The sequence below is a fragment of the Morus notabilis genome, unplaced genomic scaffold (genome assembly GCF_000414095.1).
Source record: "Morus notabilis unplaced genomic scaffold, ASM41409v2 Scaffold538, whole genome shotgun sequence".
Taxonomy (NCBI): Eukaryota; Viridiplantae; Streptophyta; class Magnoliopsida; order Rosales; family Moraceae; genus Morus; species Morus notabilis.
The window spans coordinates 454,800-477,953 of NW_010359796.1; the positions used below are offsets into that span (position 1 = coordinate 454,800).

At 33.9% G+C, this 23,154-nt stretch overlaps 2 protein-coding genes across 2 annotated transcripts; one reads left to right on the forward strand and one right to left on the reverse strand.

Annotated features, from left to right (window-relative positions):
- The first annotated feature begins 424 nt into the window (after nucleotides 1–424).
- On the forward strand, nucleotides 425–4,075 carry LOC112091013 (coiled-coil domain-containing protein 130-like). The gene is made up of 8 exons (XM_024163658.1): nucleotides 425–581; nucleotides 2,091–2,153; nucleotides 2,246–2,325; nucleotides 2,634–2,742; nucleotides 2,856–3,011; nucleotides 3,094–3,097; nucleotides 3,192–3,355; nucleotides 3,447–4,075. The coding sequence occupies exons 1-8, from the start codon at nucleotides 579–581 to the stop codon at nucleotides 3,810–3,812; spliced, it is 945 nt and encodes a 314-aa protein (XP_024019426.1). The 5' UTR covers nucleotides 425–578; the 3' UTR covers nucleotides 3,813–4,075.
- Nucleotides 4,076–16,095: 12,020 nt separating this feature from the next.
- Nucleotides 16,096–17,445, reverse strand: LOC21405736 (transcription factor TCP12). Its single transcript, XM_010095082.1, has one exon. The coding sequence runs from the start codon at nucleotides 17,443–17,445 to the stop codon at nucleotides 16,096–16,098; it is 1,350 nt and encodes a 449-aa protein (XP_010093384.1).
- Between the last annotated feature and the right edge of the window lie 5,709 nt (nucleotides 17,446–23,154).

Below are 23,154 nucleotides of genomic sequence, written 5' to 3' on the forward strand. Positions count from 1 at the left end.
TTGCCATTTTGAAGATTATTTTTATTATTATTATTATTATTTTTGGTCATGAGAGATAGATTTGAAATTGTTTTGGTTTTGGGTTAAGAGTTTATTATTATTTTTTTTTTACTAAAAGGAAGAATTATCATCTCATGTTCCAGAAAATTGGTTTAGGATAATTATATGATATATATCTTTACGTTTTCAATAACAGAACACCTAAATGAGATTTTTTTTTTTTTTAAGTAGCAAATTGAAAAAGTATCAAACTATTGTTGAAGAATGTGCTGTCCATTTCAATTTGCAAGACATAAAGAGGGTAGATTCGTAAAATCGACTTAAAAGAATTGGGTTGGGTTAGTATTAATGGGCTCAGAAGAATAGCCCAGAAGATACCAGAAACGAAACGGCACCGTCTCTCGTTTTCCAGTTTACAATAACAACGAGAGAGAATTCTTTTCACTCTACGCGTAAAAAGGAGAGACCTTTCTCGCCGAGATTGACAACGAACAAACAAAATTAATCTTTGTTTTCAGAAATTTCGACCGAAATCCGATTCTTCCGAAACCTAATCGTCTCAATCCCGATCCTCGAAAATGGTATGTAACATTCCGATCTCTCTCGTCTCTTCCTTAATTCACCAATTAGGGTTTCTTCTCTTTGCTTTCTTTGTATTTTCCCCAATTACGGTACATGATTATGAAATTTAGGGTTTTTGCATCAATTAGACTTGTACTTCTGGAATTTATTTCCTAAATAATGGTGTAAAATTTCTGTCCTTTTTATTTAGCTAGGCTTGAAATTCTTCTTTTTCTCCCCCCTGGTAGCTGAATTCCTGTTTGCTATATTCGATTTTCTGCATCTTCAGTTGTTCCAAGTTCCAGTATGTTTGAACAATTAAGAAGTGACTGTATGATAATTGTAATAATAACTGTTAGGGATTTGGGTCCTATTGATTCAGTTTAGGTTTTCTTCAGTAATCGAAGTTCGTCTGGAATGTAATGGATTCTTTTTGGGTTGGCATTTGCAATATTAAATAGGGCATACAGATTTTTCTGTTACAAAGAGTTTAGATTGCGTTGCTTTTAAGATTTTTAGGTGAATTATGATTACAGGGATATGTACTTTGTTATGTAATATCGTTATGACGTTGAAGTGATTTTCTTATTGATGTTAATTATTATAGTTGAAGTTAAATTTGGTTTCCTGTCTTGCTAGTGGGTCCTACATTCTCTCTTGTCAATTTTGACGTTGCACCCAATTATTTATTTGCCATTTGCCACATTCATGCATAACTAAAAAGGACGCTATCCTTGTATAGGAAGGTTATTATCAGAAAGCTCAGATTTCTTTATTGCAGATCATAAGCTGGTTTTATACTTCTTCAGTCCTTTGTTAGTTGTCATACAATGTTATGTATCTTACGATATGTTTCCCAAGATTATGGAGGAAGAATTACAAAATTCATCTATTTGGAAAGTATAGTACCTTTTAATTACGATGTGAAGATACAAACTTTTCCAAGAAATTTACTAGCACACGCTTTAAGATGCATTTTAAGTTTCTAAACTGAAAAATGGACCATCATACCTTGACCGTAGAATTTTGAGATGGTAATGACTAATGAGGAGTTGCCTCAACAAATCCTACTCTGATGCGCTAAAAGTTGGGAAAGTTTTATGAATAGAAAGAGTAAAATTTCTTTTAAGGATGGGAACATGTAAGCCGTGTCATATCAAACATTTGATGGTTTGTCCAACACTTGCTTAGCACTCTATACATGTCAGATATGGTTTTATGATATATGCACAAGGGTTCTCATTTGATTGAGTGCTTGTAAAAGACTTTTTCATGGTAATTTTTGAGAGATGTTCTATTTATTTATTTATTATTTTTTTTTGGAAAGAGAGAATTTTTTTAATACTAATATTCTTGTATTAATTCATGTGTGATTGTCATGTTTGAATTTGATATCAACATTAGGTATTACTTGGGTCGTAGTATCTCCCTCTTTGGGGGAGATGTTGTCTCCTAAGTTCCTAGTTTTTCTCCTAAATTTATAGTCATTGCATTCAATCTGCTAAACTTGTTTTTTTGGATTTCTACAGTCCTCACTTGCAGCTGCAAGGGCAGACAACTTTTACTATCCCCCAGAATGGACCCCGAATCAGGTATGTTTGTATCCTAGTTTTCCTTTATAGTTTTGTTGGAATACTGTATGATTGATCAGTTTTTCAGATTCTTACGTTGCGTCTCTTTTCAGGGTTCTCTGAACAAATTCCATGGTCAACATGCTCTGAGGGAGAGGGCAAGAAAAATAGACCAGGGTATTTTGATCATAAGGTAACAAAGCATGCTCTTTCTACATTACCTTTTTGATAGTACTAACTACTAAAAAGGTTTATACGTGATTTTGCCCTTTCTTACAGTTGCTGATAGTATAGTATGGGGATTCCCTTGTACTTTGGATCGTGCTTTATGTTAATCTTACCATCAGTTGTAGCATTGGTCTGTAATCCAAATTCTAGCTTTAAAGTGTGCCGGATAGTGAGTGATGGAGACAAGTGCAGAGGGTTATGTTAGTTAAAGATCTTTACAAGTATAAAACCGAGAGTACCGTTTTGAATCGCTAATTTTGTGTTTAATTTCAGGTTTGAGATGCCATTCAATATATGGTGTGGTGGATGCAATTCTATGATTGCAAAGGGCGTTCGTTTTAATGCTGAAAAAAAGCAAGTGGGAAATTACTATTCTACAAAGGTACTTTAGCAAGCTGCATGCTAATATTTTAGAGTTTAAATCTGACACATGCACAAGCAACATATTTCTGTTTCCTTTGATGCATCTATTAACAGTAATGTTTATTCTTCCAGATATGGAGCTTTACCATGAAGGCTGCGTGTTGTAAACACGAGATTGTCATTCAAACAGATCCAAAGAGTTGTGAGTATGTCATTATCAGTGGTGCCACACGAAAGACCGAGGAATTTGACATTGAGGATGCAGAAACTTTTGCACTTCCTGCTGTGGTTTTTTAAGCATCTAGAGGAGATTATAAATTAGTTCTGATTTGAGGTCATTTTCTATCTGAGCAAAAATTGAAAAACAAAGAGAGGTGTAATGGTATCTCTTTGTTAAATAAACATCAGCTACTTTCAATACGTTTTCCATATTCAGTTACCAACATGGTTGGATACTTTATTTTTCAGAAAGAGGAAAGCTTTCAGATCCATTTTACCGTCTCGAACACCAAGAACAAGATTTGAAGAAGAAGAAAGAAGCCGAGCCAGTATTGGTGCGGCTACAGAATTTCTCCGATGCTCAACACTCAGATGATTATGCCCTTAACAAAGTTCTCCGTGCCCAACTTCGAGTGTGTTTCCCGAACATAATTTCAGTTCTTTGAATTTTCTCCATTCTCGTATCAGTTCTTTGCTAAAATTTTGCTGGCTCATCCATTGCAGGGTCAAAAGAAAAGAGTTGCTGAAGAAGAGGCTGCCTCCAGGAAAATGGGACTAGGCATGCGACTTCTTCCAGCTTCTAAAGAAGATTCTGCTGCTTCTGCACGTGTGAAGTTCTCTTCCAAGTTTGAGAAAAATAGAAAGGACAAGCGGGCTTTGATTAATGCTGCTTCAATATTTTCAGAGCCAGCTGGATCTTCTGCGTCTGCGTCTAATAAACGAATAGAGCTGGAGTCCAAGAAAAGGAGAATAAGTGCTGCTGCAGCATCTAACATCCTGACCGGGGGATTCAAGCCGTCGTCATGGTCAAACACTGCTGTTGCTTCTAGTCGACGCAAGGGCGCTTCTGTAACTGCAAGACATTACTAGCTTAGAGTGTTCACTATGATAATGTGGTACACCCTTCCCCGTGTTATAGGCTTTCCGACGTCGGATGTGGTTTTGGTTTTCCTTTAATCTGATCGATAGATCATGTTCATAGTAAATCTACTTATTAATCTTTTTTTTTTTTTTTTTTCCCTGAGGAACAGATTAATCAGATTTAGCGTGCGATGTTTGTTGTATATTGATTATGCATTTTTTGAAATAAGAAAGAAGTTGCTACACCATTTTGGTGCAAAACAAACAGAAAATTGATCTCTCTGGCTATAGCTATAAAGCATCAGTCCGATGGCCAACTTCAACGAATAAATAAATACTTTCATATTGCAGAACTTTTAGCTCTATAATACAAAATTATCTTTTCTTTACCGCACATGTCCTCCATCACATGACTTAGAATTCGTTGAATGGTCATAATCCAAGCAGGAACTTTAGAAGTTGTTTTCATCTGAAAACTCTTGAGATGATAAAAGTACTTAGCTTTACTTAGCTGGAAAGAAAGGAAGCAATTTTCAGCTATCAGCTGAACTACTACTCTTCTAGAAGTAGAAGTAGTAATTTATGGGATGTTTGGTTTATAGGTTTAGAATTATCAATAATGATTTTAATTTTTGAAATTTAAATTTTTTTGTGAAAGAAAAACACCGTAGAGAATCAAGAACCATGATTTAAAACCAATGATGAATCCTTGAAACAAACATCCCATAAGGTCTCTGCAAATCTTTCTTCCTGTGCAAAGATGTCCTTGGCGCCAGTTTATCGAAACATATATATATATATATATATACACACACATGTATGTATGTATCTCTACAAGATAATGTGTCCAAAAAATCCAGCCTTGCACCCTTTACGCATTTCTTCTGGAATCTGTTCTGCCTTTTTCAGTGAATAAGGATTGTAGGGATAAGATGCTGGTATGTCCAGCAACGAGTCAGGAATTTTATTCAGTGGCATGAATTAAATCAAAGTTTTGAGTTAAAATATATAATCAAAGCTCACATAGTAGAGTTAATTACTTTTTTTTTGTTTAGGTTAAGAGAATTAATCAAAATATGAGTATCTTTAAATGTTAAAACATGCTCTGATACCTTTTATTTATTATTTATTTTTTTAAAATTACAAGATATTGCAAGTAAAAATTTTCAGGGTGTGAGGGGCAAATTCTAGAAGAAAAATTGTAACAAAAATTTTTGTTGGGGACAAAAGAATAAAAAGCCTAAGCCTTAGCCTGGAGGGTTAGCTGGAGTGCATATGGATCTCTCATGACCTTCTACAAAACGAAAAGAACAGACTTACAAAAAACCCATAGATGAAATCAGTAATCCTATAGCTCAAGATAATTTGTTTTCAGCAGTATAGAAAGGATTGTCTGCCTATTTAAACTACCTAGCGCTTCCGAAGCATATGGTTATATATCTGGTGCATATATATATATATATATATACACACACATATTTATACATATATACACATTCACATGCATAGATTACTGTCGGATTCTGTCTCAACGTCCAGTATTAGTTCACATAACTTGTCACGTGTTTGTGCATATTCTGCATAAGATATGTAGTCAGATCTTGGGGGTTCTAGCTAGAACTGGAAAAACAAAAAAGGAAACAAGAGATATGGACAGAATTCCGGAATCACAGCTTAAACAACGAACCGTGTAAAAAGATTGTAAAAGCAAACACATATTGGAGTATTTATTATGAGTTGGTTTGGGAGACCCGAAAACACTGGTTCTTGTGTGACAGTGATCCTCACAATACGACTGAGAGAAAGATTTTCAGCTATATATATATATGTGTGTGTGTGTCTATATATATATAGCGCAACAAACATCATTCTAATATGAACAGTACTTGAGCAGGATCCAAAAGGTCTTAGTTGTACAAGTTTTCTATATACAACAGTTTGTTTCTGATCCGACAACTAAATTGGCAGTATTGATGGTAACATGTGACTGCAAGGTATATAAATATATATATATGTGTATATACATTTTCTGGCCGCAAAAGCCTGCTGGCTGTATTACTATTTGATGATTGCAATTTTACACAAAACACAAACTACTAGCTTACTGTTGGTTACGCATAGACATCAGTTTGGAAAACATAAAACATATACTTTAATTTAAAAAATTGTCGCATTACGAAAACAATTAATGCAAGTGTTTACTTATCTGAGAGTCAATGCCATATTTATTTCTTTTTTTTTTTGTTATTTTAAATGATCATATTGTGTGGCGCCACATAAATTTAGAATTAGAATTAAGATTAGAAATCCTATGCATTTATCAAATTGGAGATTCCCAATCCTGATAGTGATACGATCACTATAATACCCTTATAAACAAAATCTATATTTATTACTTTATTACTCTAGTAAAATAATAATTATTTTGGTACCCGTTATTATAACGAAATATCTTATAGATACCTTATTATTTTAATAGTATTAAAACCGTACTTTAAATTGTAGAAAATATTTTTTTAGCACCCTAAATTCAATTCTTATCTGTAATGTCAATTGTGTCTTTACCACAACTTTTTCATTAAATGGGTCGAAATGTTATTATAATTCCGAAAAGTGTTGTAATTTGAAAAGAGGTGATTAAAACCTTGTAAATGATTGTAATGTTAATTATTTTTTCGAATTATGGTAAGGGCGCAATTGAAATTTTAGGCACAAAAAATCAGGTTTAGGGTATGAAAAAACTGTTTTCTAAAACTTGAAGGTATCTTTTTAATATTATTAAAAGGATAAAGTATCTGTAAGATGTTTTATTATACTAGAGAATACCAAAATGTTTCATTGGACTGGTCCTAGTGTGGGATTTAAGACAATTCCGAAGTAAATGCACCACAAGATCATCTTCAATGCAAATGCTAATGCTAATATTTGACACTAAAAAGTATGATAGCACATGTTATTTTTATTTGTGCTCTAATGTATAATGCTAATTGAAATGTTAAAATCTATTTTTTTTATAATTATTAAGCTTTGAAAGTTGTAAAAGTAAATTTTTAATTCTAAAACATTTGAAAAGTAAAAGTTGTAATGATTGAATGAAATAGAAACCATAACAACCAATAGAAATCAAATGTCAAATTTATCATATGTTAGAGTATCTCCAATGCAATACTATAATTGATGTGCTAATTGTAAATTTATAATTTGAGTGCAAAAATTACTTTCCAATGCAATGTTATTTGTTGTTAAATTTACCATATGCTATATACTTTATGAGAAATTTCTCACCAAGTATAACGTATGAGAAATTTGACATTTGATTATTATTGGTTGAAATGTTTATTTTTTCATATAATCGTTGCAACTTTTACATTTTCTAATTATTTTAAAAATAAAAGTTTACTTTTATAACTTTTAAACTTTAATGATTATAAGAAAAAATAGATTTAACATTTTAAATAGCATTATATATTGAAATAAAAATAAAAATACATATCATACCATAGTTTTTGAAGCTAATGGCATTAGCATTTAAATTGGAGATGGTCTTATAAATTTATTACAAAATATAATATATGAAAAATTTACCATAATAATAGTATCATATTAGAGAGTATTTTTTACACTTAAATATTAAATTTATAATTGACACGTTCTATTAAAGTTTTTCAATCCAAAAAAAAAAAAAAAGAACAAACAAACAAAAGAAAAGCAAATCATTGTTAAAGTAAAATTATGGCTTTCTATATGTACATATTGAAAGGTAGCTGTTGCAGTGCACGAACACAAACAGATCTTCTTCGACTCTGTTTGGATTCTCTCCGATCTTCTTTTGTCTTTTTCTTCAAGAGATTTCATCTCGTTTTAATAATGTGTGTGTATATATATACACACACACACTACTAGCTAGAGCCTTCTTGTAAAGACTATAGTATAGACTCATCGTGGATCATAAATTATTCAAAAAGCAACTGAGGAAAATATATCTTTTTCGTACCGGCTATATACAAAAGCCTAAACTAGTTCACCTAACACTGCCATAACATCACGCAAACGAGTCAAAGACAAGCAAATCCAACGTATATAGCTCTTTTTTCGCTCGTCTTTCTCTTGTTATTATGATATACATATACATACACACATATACAGATATATATAATATAAATATAATATAGCCAGATGTGATGCATGTATTCAACGATATAAGGGTTTCTATCCTGAAAAAGTATATTTTCCTAACTGTTGCCATTTGTTTGTATTCAAATATAGACATTATTGAGAGGGTCGTTTAAGCAATTTGCTTCTAATTTGCTGCTTCGACTTTGGCCGATATTGGAGGAACCGCCGGGGGGGTTTTTGGAGTCAGAAAGCAAAGCGTTTCAAGTGAGTATTAGAACCTAATCATCCTATATATATATATATATATATCTTGTGTTAGGCTTAGCCACTCTCTCTCTCTCTCTCTCTCTCTCTCTCTGTACTAAATGCTTTGGACGTTTCTGGTTTTTCTTGGGAGAGTAAAATCGGTCGTTATATTTCTTAATTGCATGCATGGATATCTGTTATGTTATAGATTTGTATAATGGGATATTGATATCGGAAACACAGCTTCATTGCAATCGGTATGGGATATACACACATATATATAAGTGCACAATGCACAATCATATGCACTGCTATATTAAGCTTTGTGAGGACTGTTTCATGGTTTATTTTCCATTATATAATATAGATTGTACTTGTAAATGTTGTTACGATCATGATTTTCCAAAGTTAATCTATACCATGACGAACCTTTGGTTTTATCCGGTGCATTCTAAGTTATGAACAAATTTCTTTTTAGAGGGAAAAAAAATATAAAAATAAAACACATTTCTGAGAAGTTTAATTTGGCTTTGATTTTATCAGCCCAGGATTAGCCATTTGAAATATAGAGTGATCCGCAAATAAAACACATTTCTAGTCAAGTACTGCCTCTCAACTTTTCTTTTATTTACTTTAAAAGTAAATGATTTTCTGTAGATATATCTATTTACATATCGTTTAGAAGAACATATATAATTCATTGTTAACCAATCGTAGTACTGCAGTTTTTTTAAGATAACTTATCCAGTTATTTTCTATCAAATCTATGGTAAACAAAAAGCAAATACACTTAAATTATTACTGACAAACAAGCTGCTTCAAATGGATATAATTATTACTAACAAACGAGCAAGCTAAACAGATTTAGCCAGTTCTACTTTAATTAGATAAAATTTTCCTACTTCAGCTTTGAGTCTATTAAGTGGCCTATTCACCTTATATCTTTTCCCTTTTTGTTGCTGCTGCTGCTTCCACTTAATTAAATTAACTTGATGGTATTTCTTCATGTTCAAAATTTTATAAACTAGAAAAGGGTGTAAGAGAGATACCAATTAGTGCATATATAGTAATGACAAAAAGTTGTTGCCCTTTTGATTTTTGATTTTAAGAAAGAAAGGAAAAAGTTGTTATACTTTTAACATGTTCTTTTTTTTAATAGAAATAGAACTTTTCTGAAACTAATAGTTAGATCTAGTAACAGTTCTTTGACTGTTTTATATCGTTATAAATCTGCCAAGACTACAGCTGGTGTCATTACTATATCTTCTCTTTTGACCTTCTTTAATATTTCTTGATAGTCGCAGACTGAACCAGCAATATATAAATTATTTTCCTGCCTTGCATTTACTTCTTTCTCTGTTCTTTACGGCCTTGCATGTTAAATAGAGAACAGGAAAAAAAAAACAAAAGGAAAAGAAAAGAAAAGAAAGAAAAAAAGCTGATGTCTGACATGGAAAAGTTCTTCCTTCTGTCTCTTCTAAATCCTTGTTTTGTATTTTTGTGGACAGTTCATAGGTTAGTTTTTGGTTTTCCGTTTTTTTTCTTTTGAAAATAATAAACTTCTAATTTTTACTAGTGTACATCTCTTAAAGCACACAACTTTAGTAAATATGTGCATCAAATTTCTTTTTTTGCCAGCAATAACTTTCCCTTTTCTAAAAGAGAAAAAAAAAAAAAAACTTTTGTGTTTTCTAGGAGCTTTGCACTACCTCCTATAAAGATGTGAATCTAATTCAACCTTGCTTGCTTCAATCTACTCACGCCCTATCTCCCTATATATACATGATCATATATTTATTTATTATATATTAGTATGTATGCAAGTTTTGAGTCTAAAACATTTCTAATAGGCATACACAGTAGGCACAAATATAGGTTAAGTTTAAAGAACAAACCGAATTAGAACCAAATCTGCTTAAGCAACCTAATTAACAAAGCAAATACGCTACACTAGAACTAGTTTGCTATATAAGCTGGGATTATTAGTACTATTTTTTTGAAGTTTTGTTCATGAAGAGAGATACTAAGAACCTACAAAATATAGTGGATTTCAGAGTGTGTGAATGAATTAATAAACAATTCCATCTCTTTTTGTTATTATTGACGTTTTCAATTAAAAAAAAACCTAGATCCTAATTGCAGGGTTCATCTCGTGCATTTAGTTATGATCATGAGAATATCCTGAAAGTTCCTTTTAATTTCAATTTCTAACAAAGAAATTTCTCAAAATTATTTAGTTAAAACATCATCAACATCATCAACAAGTAGATATCTCGATATCCCATTAATCATGTTCGATCTCGATGTCGTACAGAAAATTGATGTTTACATCGATCTCAGCACGGGATTCATAGGTTTCGTAAATATCCAAGAGATTCCACAACTTCTTCATATCCACCTCTATGAACACACAATCACACATTATTGTCATCTAAATTGAAGTCCTTTTCCCTATCAGCTTCTGATCGCTCACTTCAATTTGATCGGAAGTTGGTTATCCTCTGGACCCTTTAGGAAAAATACCACAACACCATCCTTTTCAATGACAACTTTCCATGCCAACAATTGTAAGATGGTAACTACACTTAACTAGATAGGTACATAACTGATAATAAACTAAATAGATGTCTAGATATATACACGAGTTTTTCCTTTTCCCATTCTTAAAGAGTTGAACTAGCAAGAATGGACAAATAGCGTTAGAGTTAGGGTAGAAACACACATCACAATTAGGTTGACACTTGAAGAACAACCAATCGCACACTAAGTCTACCACTCAACTCTATAAAAGGAAAGAAAATTACAAAGAATTCAAATAAAAACGCATAAGAGTGGAAAATACAATCTAAAAGACTTGAAATAAAGTTACTAACAAGTAAAGCGTAAAAGCTAAAAATTATTCCTGAAAGATAGAACCAAGACTCACCCCTTGTTAATATATATATATATATATATATGCTTAAAATATACTTTGTTAAAAATCTTCTAGCCAAAACTCATAGAAAACAAAAATAAAAAGGAAAAAAAAGCTCATATTTATTCATAGAATCAGCTAACTAGGAAAGCGATAACTAGAAAAAGGCCAGCCATATCCAAATATACCTAGTTAAAAACCTTTTAGCCAAAACTCATAGAAAACAAAAAATAAAAAGGAAAAAAGCTCATATTTATACATAGAATCGGCTAACTATGAAAGCTAGAAAGGCCAGCCATATCCAAACCAACCAGTTGCAAACAGAAATCAAGGACCATGAACAACTGCTCTAATGAATCTCCGAGAACACCATGAGCAGCTAAATATGCAAAGCCCATAATGAGATTAGTGTTCAAAATAGTTAAGAGTCGAAACTCATTTAAACTTTTGGGACACCAATTCAAACCACTGTAAACACTCCCTTAAGTTCCTCTTCAAAAGCAATTAGAATATCAAAATTGGCTTTCGAGAACAACTTTTACAAAAAATCTCGATAAACTTGATAGATTTAACCACAGCCTATACCAAGCTTCTTGGGGCACCATTTTGCCGCTTCATCAGTGTAAACTTTAATCCATTACTTGGGATAAGCTAATTGCCGGCTGTAATTGACACAAAAATTTGTGTAGAGAAAAAATTTTTGTCCTGGCATATCTTCCCATTACGCACTTTCCAAAGTTACAAAGCATAAAGATAATAGCCGTAACCATAATATTTGGAAATTTGTGGACTCAGTGTGATAGTTTGTAGAGTAAAATATATCCTTGGTGTTTCCTATTTTTTCATCTAATCATGTGTTTACTTGAAAAATGAGAAGTGATAGTTTGGCAGATCAGACACATTTTAGGTAATGAGAGAAGAGCATATCAATTCTAACACTTTTCTTAGTTTGTTTTCCGATGTAAATTAGTGTCGTATTTACTTACATATCTTATCAAGCGAGTGATCATTATTTAATAGTGCAGAAGGAAATTTAGTAATTAAATTGATAGAATTTATATTTTTAAATTGAGTAAGCATGGTATATATGTGTGTGTGTGTGTGTGTGTGTGTGTATAGGAAATTATATCGTTTCTAATTCTAATTCCACATCTCTTAATTCTCATGCTTGTTCTTTTACGTTTTTCCAAATTCTATTATTATTATCTTTTTAATTATTACACCTCATTTCATTATGGTCTGGTAAACACACACACACACACACATATATATAGCTAATCTCATTTATGTTTACACATAGCATACACCATAGGGTAAGGAAAACTAGTTAGTCCTTGCTTGCTAGTTTTTTCATGCTCTCTGTTTTTTGGTTAAAAGAAAAAAAAATACCACCCTTTTTTTAAGAAAGCACGATAATTTAGCAACTTTTGAATAGTTTTATCGTCATAAATGAAAACATAAAGCAGCAAAATAAGATTACTTTAAACGCCTGTTAGTGTTACAATAAGAATTCGTCTAATAGACAATCGTATGCATAATTATATACATATACCAATGTTCTGAAAAAAAAAGGTAAAGAAAAACCAATAAAGAGGTTGCTCCGTTTTTCCTCCTTTTTTTGTTGTTGTTTTTCATGTATTTTAAATGCGGCGTAATTCTCAAATGACGTTTTTGTGTACTCTGTAAACTGTAGACTTGTACTCTTGTTATCTCTGGTAGTGGTTATCCCCTCTTCTGAAAATTAATCCAATGGTTCACATTATCCAATTATTTTTAACTTGAAATGCAATGGTCAAGATTTATTCACATGGCTAATGCATTCTCTCACACCTCATATTACACCTCACACTTTAACTTTGTTTATTTCATTTCATTTCATTTCATTTCATTTTCTTTTTTTATTAACTTGTTTGTTTAGCTTTTGGAATTTTAATATTATTATTTGACTTGTTATATTAATACTATGAGTAATATGTTATGTTAACATATTAAAATTATATTTGTGAATGGATTTTTATTTATTAGTAATAATATATGTCAATACTTATAGGATTTTAAGAGTAATATATTATGGTAGTATATGAAACGTACATTTTTTAATTGATTTTTATTCATTGGTAATGATATGTTAAGACTAATTGGAGTTTAATATTCATTTTTAAACCTAAACCCATAATTTAAAGGTTTAATATAAATAGTAATATCAATTATTACTATTCTCTCTATTTTTATTATTACTATTCTCTCAAGCTAGTAATTATATATAATGCAGTACGTATTATGCTTCGATCGGCCTTTGTTAATTGAAACCATCGATTTCAGAATAGCGAAAGAGATAATCTTCGGAAGATTGTTTATCTACACGCTGTTACTAGGAAAAATTAACACTATATATGTATATAGCTGGCCATACATCTTTTGCCTCTAGAGGTGGAAAGTAGACTAGATATATACTTTTTTTTTTAATTTAAGCGATTTTTTGCCATTAGCCATCTTTAGATTTAACTAATGCTAGTTTTTTTTTTTTTTTTTTTTTTTTTTTTTTTTTTTTTTTTTTTTTGACACCTTTTACTGACCACTTATCCTTTTTTTCTTTACAAATATTTGAAATTAAAATACCGAATCTGTTTTCCTCATTAAACTTAATAGATGTGAGATCCTTTTGTAAGGAATGGAAATTTTCTGCTAAGTAATTAAGAAGGCCGCCCTTAAAAAGGTACAAAGTTATTTTATTGATTCTTGAAGTTCTTGATCTTTACATGTACGTATACGAAATGTTTTAGACTTGTGATCGGATATTTAAGGGTACATTAGTTATCTAATGATCATCACGATTATTCATACAATGAAATTAATGTCGTATCATTAACTTGGCCTTAATTAAATTAGAAGGTTCTGATGATTAATGCAAGTATAATTGCGCAATTATACTTGACTTTGAGGAACGCAAGATCAAGAAATGGGAACCAAAAATCCTAAGGGGTCTTAAGGTCAAAGTAATTAGAGGAAAGATACATGACTATATGCTCATCTAAATTTAAAAATTACATTTCCGCGTTTGCATTTTCTCAATATCATTGCAATTATGCAATAAATATATAGTCGATCGTCTCGCCGGTTTTTTTGTTTTGTTTTTTTTTCCTTTTTTGGGCTGATCAGAATAATATTATATTTCGTAGTTTCATATGTCCATATTGATAAAATATATTAGACCTAAATGGACCCCAGCTCAAATGCATGACTAGGAATTGATTAAAGGGATATATATAATTACTAATTAGCTTAAAAAGTTTAGATACCAAAAACAAGAGCATCACCCTTGAATGCATATTTTTATTGTGTGACAATTTTCTTTCCATCATGGTATCATTCAAGATAAGGTAAGGTAACGAATTCTTTAAGTATAGATAAAGTATTATATTCATGCACAAGCACATAAAATTACATAGGAATATTAATTATAATTAGCGAACCTAAAACTCTAATTATACCAACTCTCTGCTGGTACTCCAGACAAAACTACATATCCACCAATTATATTATAATAATATCACTTCCGCAACATGAGAACCTACCTGCATGGGTTCTTGTAATTGTTTGCAGCCATATTAAAGCATTACATAGTATCAAGTCCAGTGTCATGAGTTTACTAACTCAGGCAAGAAAATAATGTAGTAAAAATTTGAGTTATGATTCGAACTAGTGAAATGAACGGAGTAGTAATTGTTTGCAGCAATATTTAATCATCACCTATATAGTATCAAGTTTGGCGTCATGAGTTTACTAAGCTAGACAAGAAAATAACTATGACATCATAGAGAGAGAAAAAAGGTAAGAGAATTTTAAGGCCTAGTTCACTCTCACTTGCATATAAGATCTTTGCAGTGAATGATATATATAAGAAACAAGAAAATAGCTTCTGTCCATCATCATCAAATTGTGTCAAATTGTGCATCTATAAATAAATATATATATGAACTTTGTAGAGAAGAAGAATCTGGACCTTATAACAGAAACATATATATATATATATATATATAAATTTGTATATATATATAAATATATAAAGGATGTATGCCATTCAAGACTCGTTGCATATGTGTCTCTGCTGTAGAACTTCTTTTTTCTTTTTCTTTCTTATCAAGCTCTTTCATAATCACATCTTGTGGAATGTGATGTACAATGGAGTTTATATATAGATCGTATCGATCAATACCTGGTTACTGAAAGGACTTAACAATCTTTGCGGTGCTCTTGCTGCACCAACATCATCATATGAAATTCATCCCTGCGAACAACTTAAACTTGAATCTTCGAATCTATATCAAACTTTCTGTAGAAGCTTTCCTAGAAGATATCAAATTTAAACCTATGTTATATGATTATTCATGTTTGATATAGTACTCCATCCTCCCAAGTCCCAACCCTGCTGACCAGAGAAAAGATACTTTGTGTAACTGACATAAATACTAAGTAGGAAAGTGGCGTGGCATGCAACGACATTACTAAAATTAGTACAATCATAAATAATTAGTTCTCCGAAAAAGGTACTTAAAATCAACCCATTAATTTTCTTTTTATATTACATATATAGGTCTTTCAATTTTTAACTGGATGTGTTATATATGGACAATCTGATATCTATCAAAGACGTCATTGCCCTAAAAATAGTTGTTTCACTATGATCAGAAATATTGTTGTTATCATCATTAAGAATATATAAATACCGATACTAAATAAGGAAAATAGATCGGAATATTATAATGATATTGACAACAAGACAGCTCAAAACTCAAGCGGGGGAGAGTTCGAGAAAATAATACAAATACTTCTGAGTTCAGTGAACTGCTAACCGTTTACAGAAAATTAATCCGAGCTTGCAAGAGAATTTGACTCTTTTTTTTTTTTTTTCAGAAATTAAGAGTACTGCAAAAGACATTCGCCGTGCCGATGAGGAAATTTGGACTGGGATTTTGCTCTTGACGAACAATGTTTGAGGTGGTGACGAAAACCGGTCTAGGGTTCCTCGGCAGCGTAATTATGGCTGATAGTACTCGTAGCCATGAAAACGGAGCTAGGGTTTTCTTCAACAATATGCGTGTATGATGACGATGTCACAAAAATAGAACTAGGGTTCTCTCTTTGGGCATTTGAAGTGGCGATAACCGGGAAAAACGAGCTAGTAGGCTTCTTCTCTTCGGTGTCGAATGATAAGGTTGTCGTGAAAATGGCACAAGGATTCTGAGTTCGCACGTTTCCGATGACTACAGGCTTTGTGTTTGCCACTGTGATACCGCAAAAAGACTCAGTTTTTGAGGATTCATCGATGATATTAATGTCCCAGTTGCCCGGAAAGCCCAGAAAATCATCCTCGGAATTTGCCCCACTTGAGATTCCTCCAATATGGTTTGATATTGAGTAATCTAGCATCTGATCAGATCCGGGAAATTCTTGATCAAACCTTGAAGCCCCCATTTTCAGAGAAGAATTGTTTGGCCTTAACTTTCCCAAATCGACACTAGTATTGGTAGTGTTGTTATTAGCAGCTTCTGGACTTGAACTAGTAGTGGGAGTAGTACTTAGTCTCGATTTTTCAAGATTTTTCTCTCTTGTCCTCTCCCTCGCCCTTGCTCTCGCCTTATCCCTCGATTCCCTTGCAATCACTTTGTGTGATTTTCTGATCTTTTTCTCTTTACGCATCCGAATCAAGGACTCATCATGATCATGATCATCACCGGAATCTTCCTTCTCCGCGGTTTTCGACACGACTACACCCTCCGAAGTAGAAGAACATCTTTGCTTGGCCTTGAGCTCTTTGATCGCGGTCTTCGACTTCGTGATCAGCCACTCGATAGTTTTGCTCGCCTTATCAAAGCCCAGCATGTCTTGAAGATCGAAGAATTTTCGAGCAATTTGAAGCGAAAGCCTCATTCTCCGGTCTCTGAGGCCTTGAGCCGTGGAGATCTTGCTGTGCCTGTCCTTCTTCCCGATCCTCCTCCGCGGAATACTAATTATGGCCTGCACTTTTGCTCTTTGCTTCTTGGTAAACCCTAATTTTGAAGGGTTTTCATGAGTACTGGGACTGTGATGATGATCAAGTACTGCTTGATTTGAAGCCACAACGCTGATCTCGTCGGTGTGAGCTTGCGAACTGTGAGAAGTACTATTGCCGGCGAAGATCAGTTGCTCTTGGGACAACAAGTGACTCAAGAGCATTCCATCGTCTTCGAAGATCGTCGGTAAGTTCGAATATGCCAACCGGGAATATTGCTGAACCTGGTTTGAGGAATTCGGGTTTTCATCATGGTAAATATTCTCAGAAGTGTTCTCTGGGAAATGTTGGTAAATGCCGCTCAAAGGAAACATACTTGTCTAGTGGTCAATAAATGCTATTTTTTCAGAATTTTTGAAGAGAAAACGCTCACTGTTTTTCTATGATCTGCAAGGTGGGATTCAAACTGGCAGTATACTGCTTCAGGAAGACAAAGAACAGTAATAGAAATTACACCCAAAAAAAAAAATCAGAAAAAGGAAATCAAAGAGAATTCATGGTATGGTTTAATCTGGGTATGTATGAAAATCTGTTTAAGCAACTCAAAACCACCTATATGGATTAAAAAGACATGACTCGAGTACAATATCCTTAATTATTCTGATGAGAGAATATGACTGTAGCACGCCCACCTGAGATAATTTGGTATTTTGTGAGTGAGTTTTTTACAGTCTTGGAGCTAGCTCTGCTGTTTTTATTATCCTGTTAATAATCTTTTTTGAGTATGAAAAGTGAAACCCTAAATTATTAGGAACACCTAAACTAGCTAAAATGCTTGCCTTTGAGTGAACAGAGAGAGAGAGAGAGAGAGAGAGAGAGAAGTAATAGAGCCCTAGCTATGTATGAAATATAGGCTCTGGTATAGTACTATTTAGTAGTACTACTATAAGTTAAATAAGCATATTAAAACAGGTACAGTGAAGCATCACGTGGGTTGAGTTCGGTTGTGGCAGATTGGTTAGCATTAGCAACACATCATGCTGTCCGTTTAGTATAGATGATCAGTCAGCATCACTAAGAAACAAGATATATATATAAGAATTTGAGGGCAGAATTTAACTCTCCATCTCTATACAGCTAGAGAGAGAGAGAGAGGCCGAAAAGAAGGACAATTATGTGATGAATGGAACAGAGGCCTTGTTGTACACATATATATACATTGACAAATACACACACACACATATATATTAAGCGTCTAACACCATGAAAGGGAACGCTCGTTTTGACTGGCCATGACCAAACATCGCTTTCAACTTCCTCTGACTGTTTCGTCTTTGATAATTCATCATCCATCTATCTCTCTATCTCTACGCTTTGAAGTTTGGAAGTCCTTTTTTTATCTTTCCACTAAAACAGGAAAAACAAATAGCTAGGTTACTACTGATAATAATAAATTAATCAGGGCCAAAGCTGGCTCTTTTATTCCTTCTATTTATTTATTATATTTTTTGGGTTCAATGCATTTTGCGGGTCTTATCCTCTTCACCTTTTTCCTTCCCAAAGTTAACCTGCAAAGTTGAAATGGTTTTACCATGCGTGATTCCTTTTCCAGTTACTTGCAACTTTCTTTGGTGCATATAATGTAATGTCCAACAGTTCAAGCTTCTCTAACAATAGGTAACTTTTGATGAAAAGAACTTAATTATATAGGGTCCCTAATAATAATAACTTTTGTTCTTAATGTAAGTTCTTTTGTTGTAGTCATAGCAAAAAAACAAAAAACAAAAAAAAGTTCTTTTGTTACCGAAGCTTAAACATTGAGTTCTTTTCTTCTTTGTTAAGCTTCTATAACAAATTAGAGCTTAACTAATAGGTTTCTAGCATAAAACAAAAACAAAAGGAATTAATTATTAATAGTTTTAATCTAGCATGAAAGAAACTTTTATATATTGAAATGAGAGAGCCACAGGGTAAGTATAAATCAACTTATAGAAATTGGCGGTTTGCAAAAGTCCTAAAGTTGATGTAGAATGTACGAGTGATCTAGCTCTTTGAGTACCTTTCACTTGTGGTTTCTCATGAGTCCAAGTTGCCCAAACTACCTCCACATACGTTATGAGAACTTTAGATGGCATGGTTGTGATGATGATCGGAAGATTCATTGGGTCAAATTAGAGAACTTATGTGCGACAAAGCATAAGAGAGGTACGTTTGGAGTTCGGGGATATAATGGGTTTTAATAAGGTTTTTCTTGCCAAACAAAGTAGCAATTTTGACCAATCCTAGTTTCCTAGTGGTTCGTGTGCTTAAAGTTAAATACTTTTGGCATTCCATTAGCTTTCTTGAAAACCCGATTAATGGCCGTAACCCTTCTTATGATTGGTTTATAAAAAGGTTGCTTGACCTCATGTTCAGGCTTTTAGAGGTGGGTGCTTGAATGACCTGATGCCATCAACGTCATTCGATCAATTCAAGGTTCTACCTTGCGAGCTCCTGAGGTTACTGATGACATTTATAAGGATTTTATCTGTCAAGTTAAAAGTGGCATGGTTTGCTACACCTCTCATAAGGGGAATGGTGTTGCTACTTTTTGGCTGGTTTAGCATTTTTTTCATCCTTTAGATTTGGTTTGCTTAGGTTTTCTTCCTCTTTCATTGGGACTTTATGTGAGAATAATTGTTATTGCCAATTTTGAATGAAGTTCGTTCTTTCTTTAAAAAAAGAAAAAAGAAAAGAAAAAACTATATTGTTTGTTTCTGATTTTTACTTTTCAAATAATGATTTTTGTCACTTGGAATTAGAAATTTTTTTAATTGAATAAAAAAAATTAGCTTAAGGTTAAGGGCATTTTTGTCAAAATACAATTGAACTCCATTCCATACTGTAGTTAATTTCCATAAGGGGTCCACAACACCACCCAAACAAATCAAAGAATCAATTTTTATTTCCCGCACATTCCCGTTCATTTCGCCGATTCGAGTTTAGAATTCGAGTTTTGCTACAGTAAAAAGCTCTCAGAAACAGTCACATCTAACTTTTTTGCTACAGTAAAAAGCTCTCACACAAAATCACATCTCAACTCGAATTATAAACTCGAATCAGCGAAGTGAACGGGCCCTAAGGGCGTTTAGTTCCGTGAAAACATAATACAGAATTAGAATGGTGATAGGAATTTATTCCAATCTTTTTGAAGCTCAGGACAAAAGATCCTTTGATTTTCATAGCTCAAACCAAGATATAGTTTGAGGTGACCATCCTCTCTCATGATTGGATCAAGCAATTTTTTAATAACACGCAACTTTTTTGGGGACCAAAGAGACCAGCCTAACAGTATTACAGATATGAATTATAGTCATAAAATTTATTGAATTTTCGTTGATTTCTTAAAATGGATTGGTCCTAACATTGACAAATTAATTAAGTACTGGTGTTTAATGCATTGCGTGAGGATACTCTTTTTTCTTTAGCATACTTTTTGAGCAGTATTATTTGGCGTCATTGATCACACCACTCGTGCCTTATATTGTCACTTTTGAATAAAGAAATATAAAATGTTATTCACTAACCTGATTGGTAATGTCGCTATCTATGTTCAACGTTTAAGCTTTATGATGAAGTTGTGGTATGTACTGACGGCAACTTGTGCAAACTTTATGTTCAAAGTTTATGTATGTACATATAATTGAAGATGCAGGCTAAGCCACGAGGACACTGACTAAATTGACATCCACTATCCAAATTAGCTCAAATGTTTAAACTTGTATTATGTAATTCTTGAAATCTGTAATGTACTCAATGACGTCGTAGATTGGGATCGTTGTGCTTTTAATAAAAAATACTACTTTTACTTAAAGTAAAAATATAACAAAAATAAGTCAAATTCAAAAGGTATGATTTTCAATTTCTTCAAATAATTTAAAAAGTGTTGCTTTTATAAATCTTTATCAAACATCATAGTTATATCATTGTTGGGGCTCTTTTGGTGAGGGCTTGTCGACGTGAAAGGTAGGGGACGCGTGGCCCCTTTTTGGTTTGTGAGGACTGTGCTCTCGTTGATTGACATGGTCAGAGAGTTGCCGTGGGTACTTCTTGGTGTCGACGGTGGCCGAGGGGATGAGATTGGCCCCGGCTGGGGTAGGCAAAACCCAGATGACCCCGAGGATGACGGTATCCGAGGGCGACACCCGTTGCGGCTTCGGCTCAGCGAGGGTGAAGAATCTCTGATGGGGATCTCCCTGTGAGCATATAGTGTGGGAGAGGGATGTGACCGATTTATGGAGGAGGTTTCTAAGTGGGTAACGGGGTTATATTTCTCTGTTTGTGAACAAAATGATTTCGACGGATGTAGTGCGTGAAGGTAGCAAACAGTCAATCTCGAGGTGTTGGGCTATGGTTAAGGGCTTTTGATGTTTCGGGAGCTTTTGTTACCACTTCCAATGGGGAGAACACCTAGAAACTTGTTCTAGAGGGACTCCGCCGGAAGTTATGGAGAATATGATTCTCCGTCAGTCACTCTGATGGAAACCAGAAATCCATAGGGATTAGAACAGAGTAATTTGATCTGCCCTTCTTCCTCATTTCCCTTGTCTTGTCTCCTATTGAGAGGTTTAGACAACAGTATTTATAGACCAGGATCGTGGTAAAGGGGAGGAAAGTTTTCCCGCCAGCCGTTTTGAACTTTGGCTGAAATCCCCCCCAAAGGTCCCCGTCAGTAAGACATTTCTAATGGGATTCAGGGGCAACTTTCGTTGATCCTAGAGGAAGGTTTACCCCAGAGATGAATAAGCAGGTCATTAGGCAGCCAAATGGGGTTCCGTGGCCATTTTGGGTGAGGTCAGAGGGTGGCAGCCAAATGGTCAAGAGCTTGCCCTATCTTATTTGTGTATATCCTGACTCCTTATTATTCTTTGGGGGAGAGACTGCATTTGCCTCCTGGGAAAGAAAGCAAAGACGTGGAAAAATGCCACTTTGTCTCTTATTGCAAGGTAATAGACCAATAGGCTTTTCTACTGCAAGTTTAGGTAATTTGTTTTACTCTGTCTAATTTCCTCCATAACCCACGTTATCCTAATTCCCTCATAGACCCAAGACCACCCCAAGTGGGCCAAGGCTCTAATTGGGCCGGATAAAATGGGCCCGGTCACATTCCTTAGCCTGCCAAACCATGGCCCACATAGAAGTCCCCGAAACGTGGCTTGGGTCCACGTACTATATCTGGAGTTATATTTATTAGATCTGGGCCGGGCCGACACCTTGTAAAATTTTGGGTATCAACATTAGCCCCCTTGATTGTATGGGCCATGCAACATAGAGAGATAGTGTCACGCCCCCCAACCAGGGTGGGTGACGTGGAGCTCGATTAGGGATTAATAAAGCAGATTCCCAAACCGGGCCCCACATTTGACTGCATTAAAATATAAATGAATTACAGAATCCAGGAGCCTCTGACACATAGGGCTCCACCCCACAGGACATACAGTATCGTACATACATGCTCATGTAATTAATCATTACAACAGACATCATCCACAGTCTAGTAAATTCAAATGTCATTTATTACAAATTCTTACATATTCCTTACACTTTATGTCAGAGGATGAACACAATCCTCACTTGATCATTCCGTAGCACCACTCAGCTACTCCCGCTACTGTGCCCCGCTCCTAGAGTCTCCTGTGAGGGGTTTTAGACATTTGAAACATAAAACGTGAGCAAAAGGCCCAGTAGGATATAATTTGAAATATTTAAAATAAATGAGCGCATGAGTAAATGATTGAATACATAAATAAAATAAGACATTCAGTCCCGACAGAACAGCCGGAACCTCACATCCTTTTTCTCAAAGGAAATATAACTGAAAATAACCATGTTACAGGCTTCAGCAAGTAATTAGTACAAATTACTTACCTAACCAAGTGCCTCGCCTACCCGGACCGAGTTTCGGGTTCTGCCCCCGAGGATGCACTCTCCACATCCTATCTAGGCTTACAGCAATAGACTCTATTACCAGTTCACAAGATCTCTTTGCTTAAGAAATCATTCATTAACATTTTGAAATCGTTAATACGACCCCACGAACTACT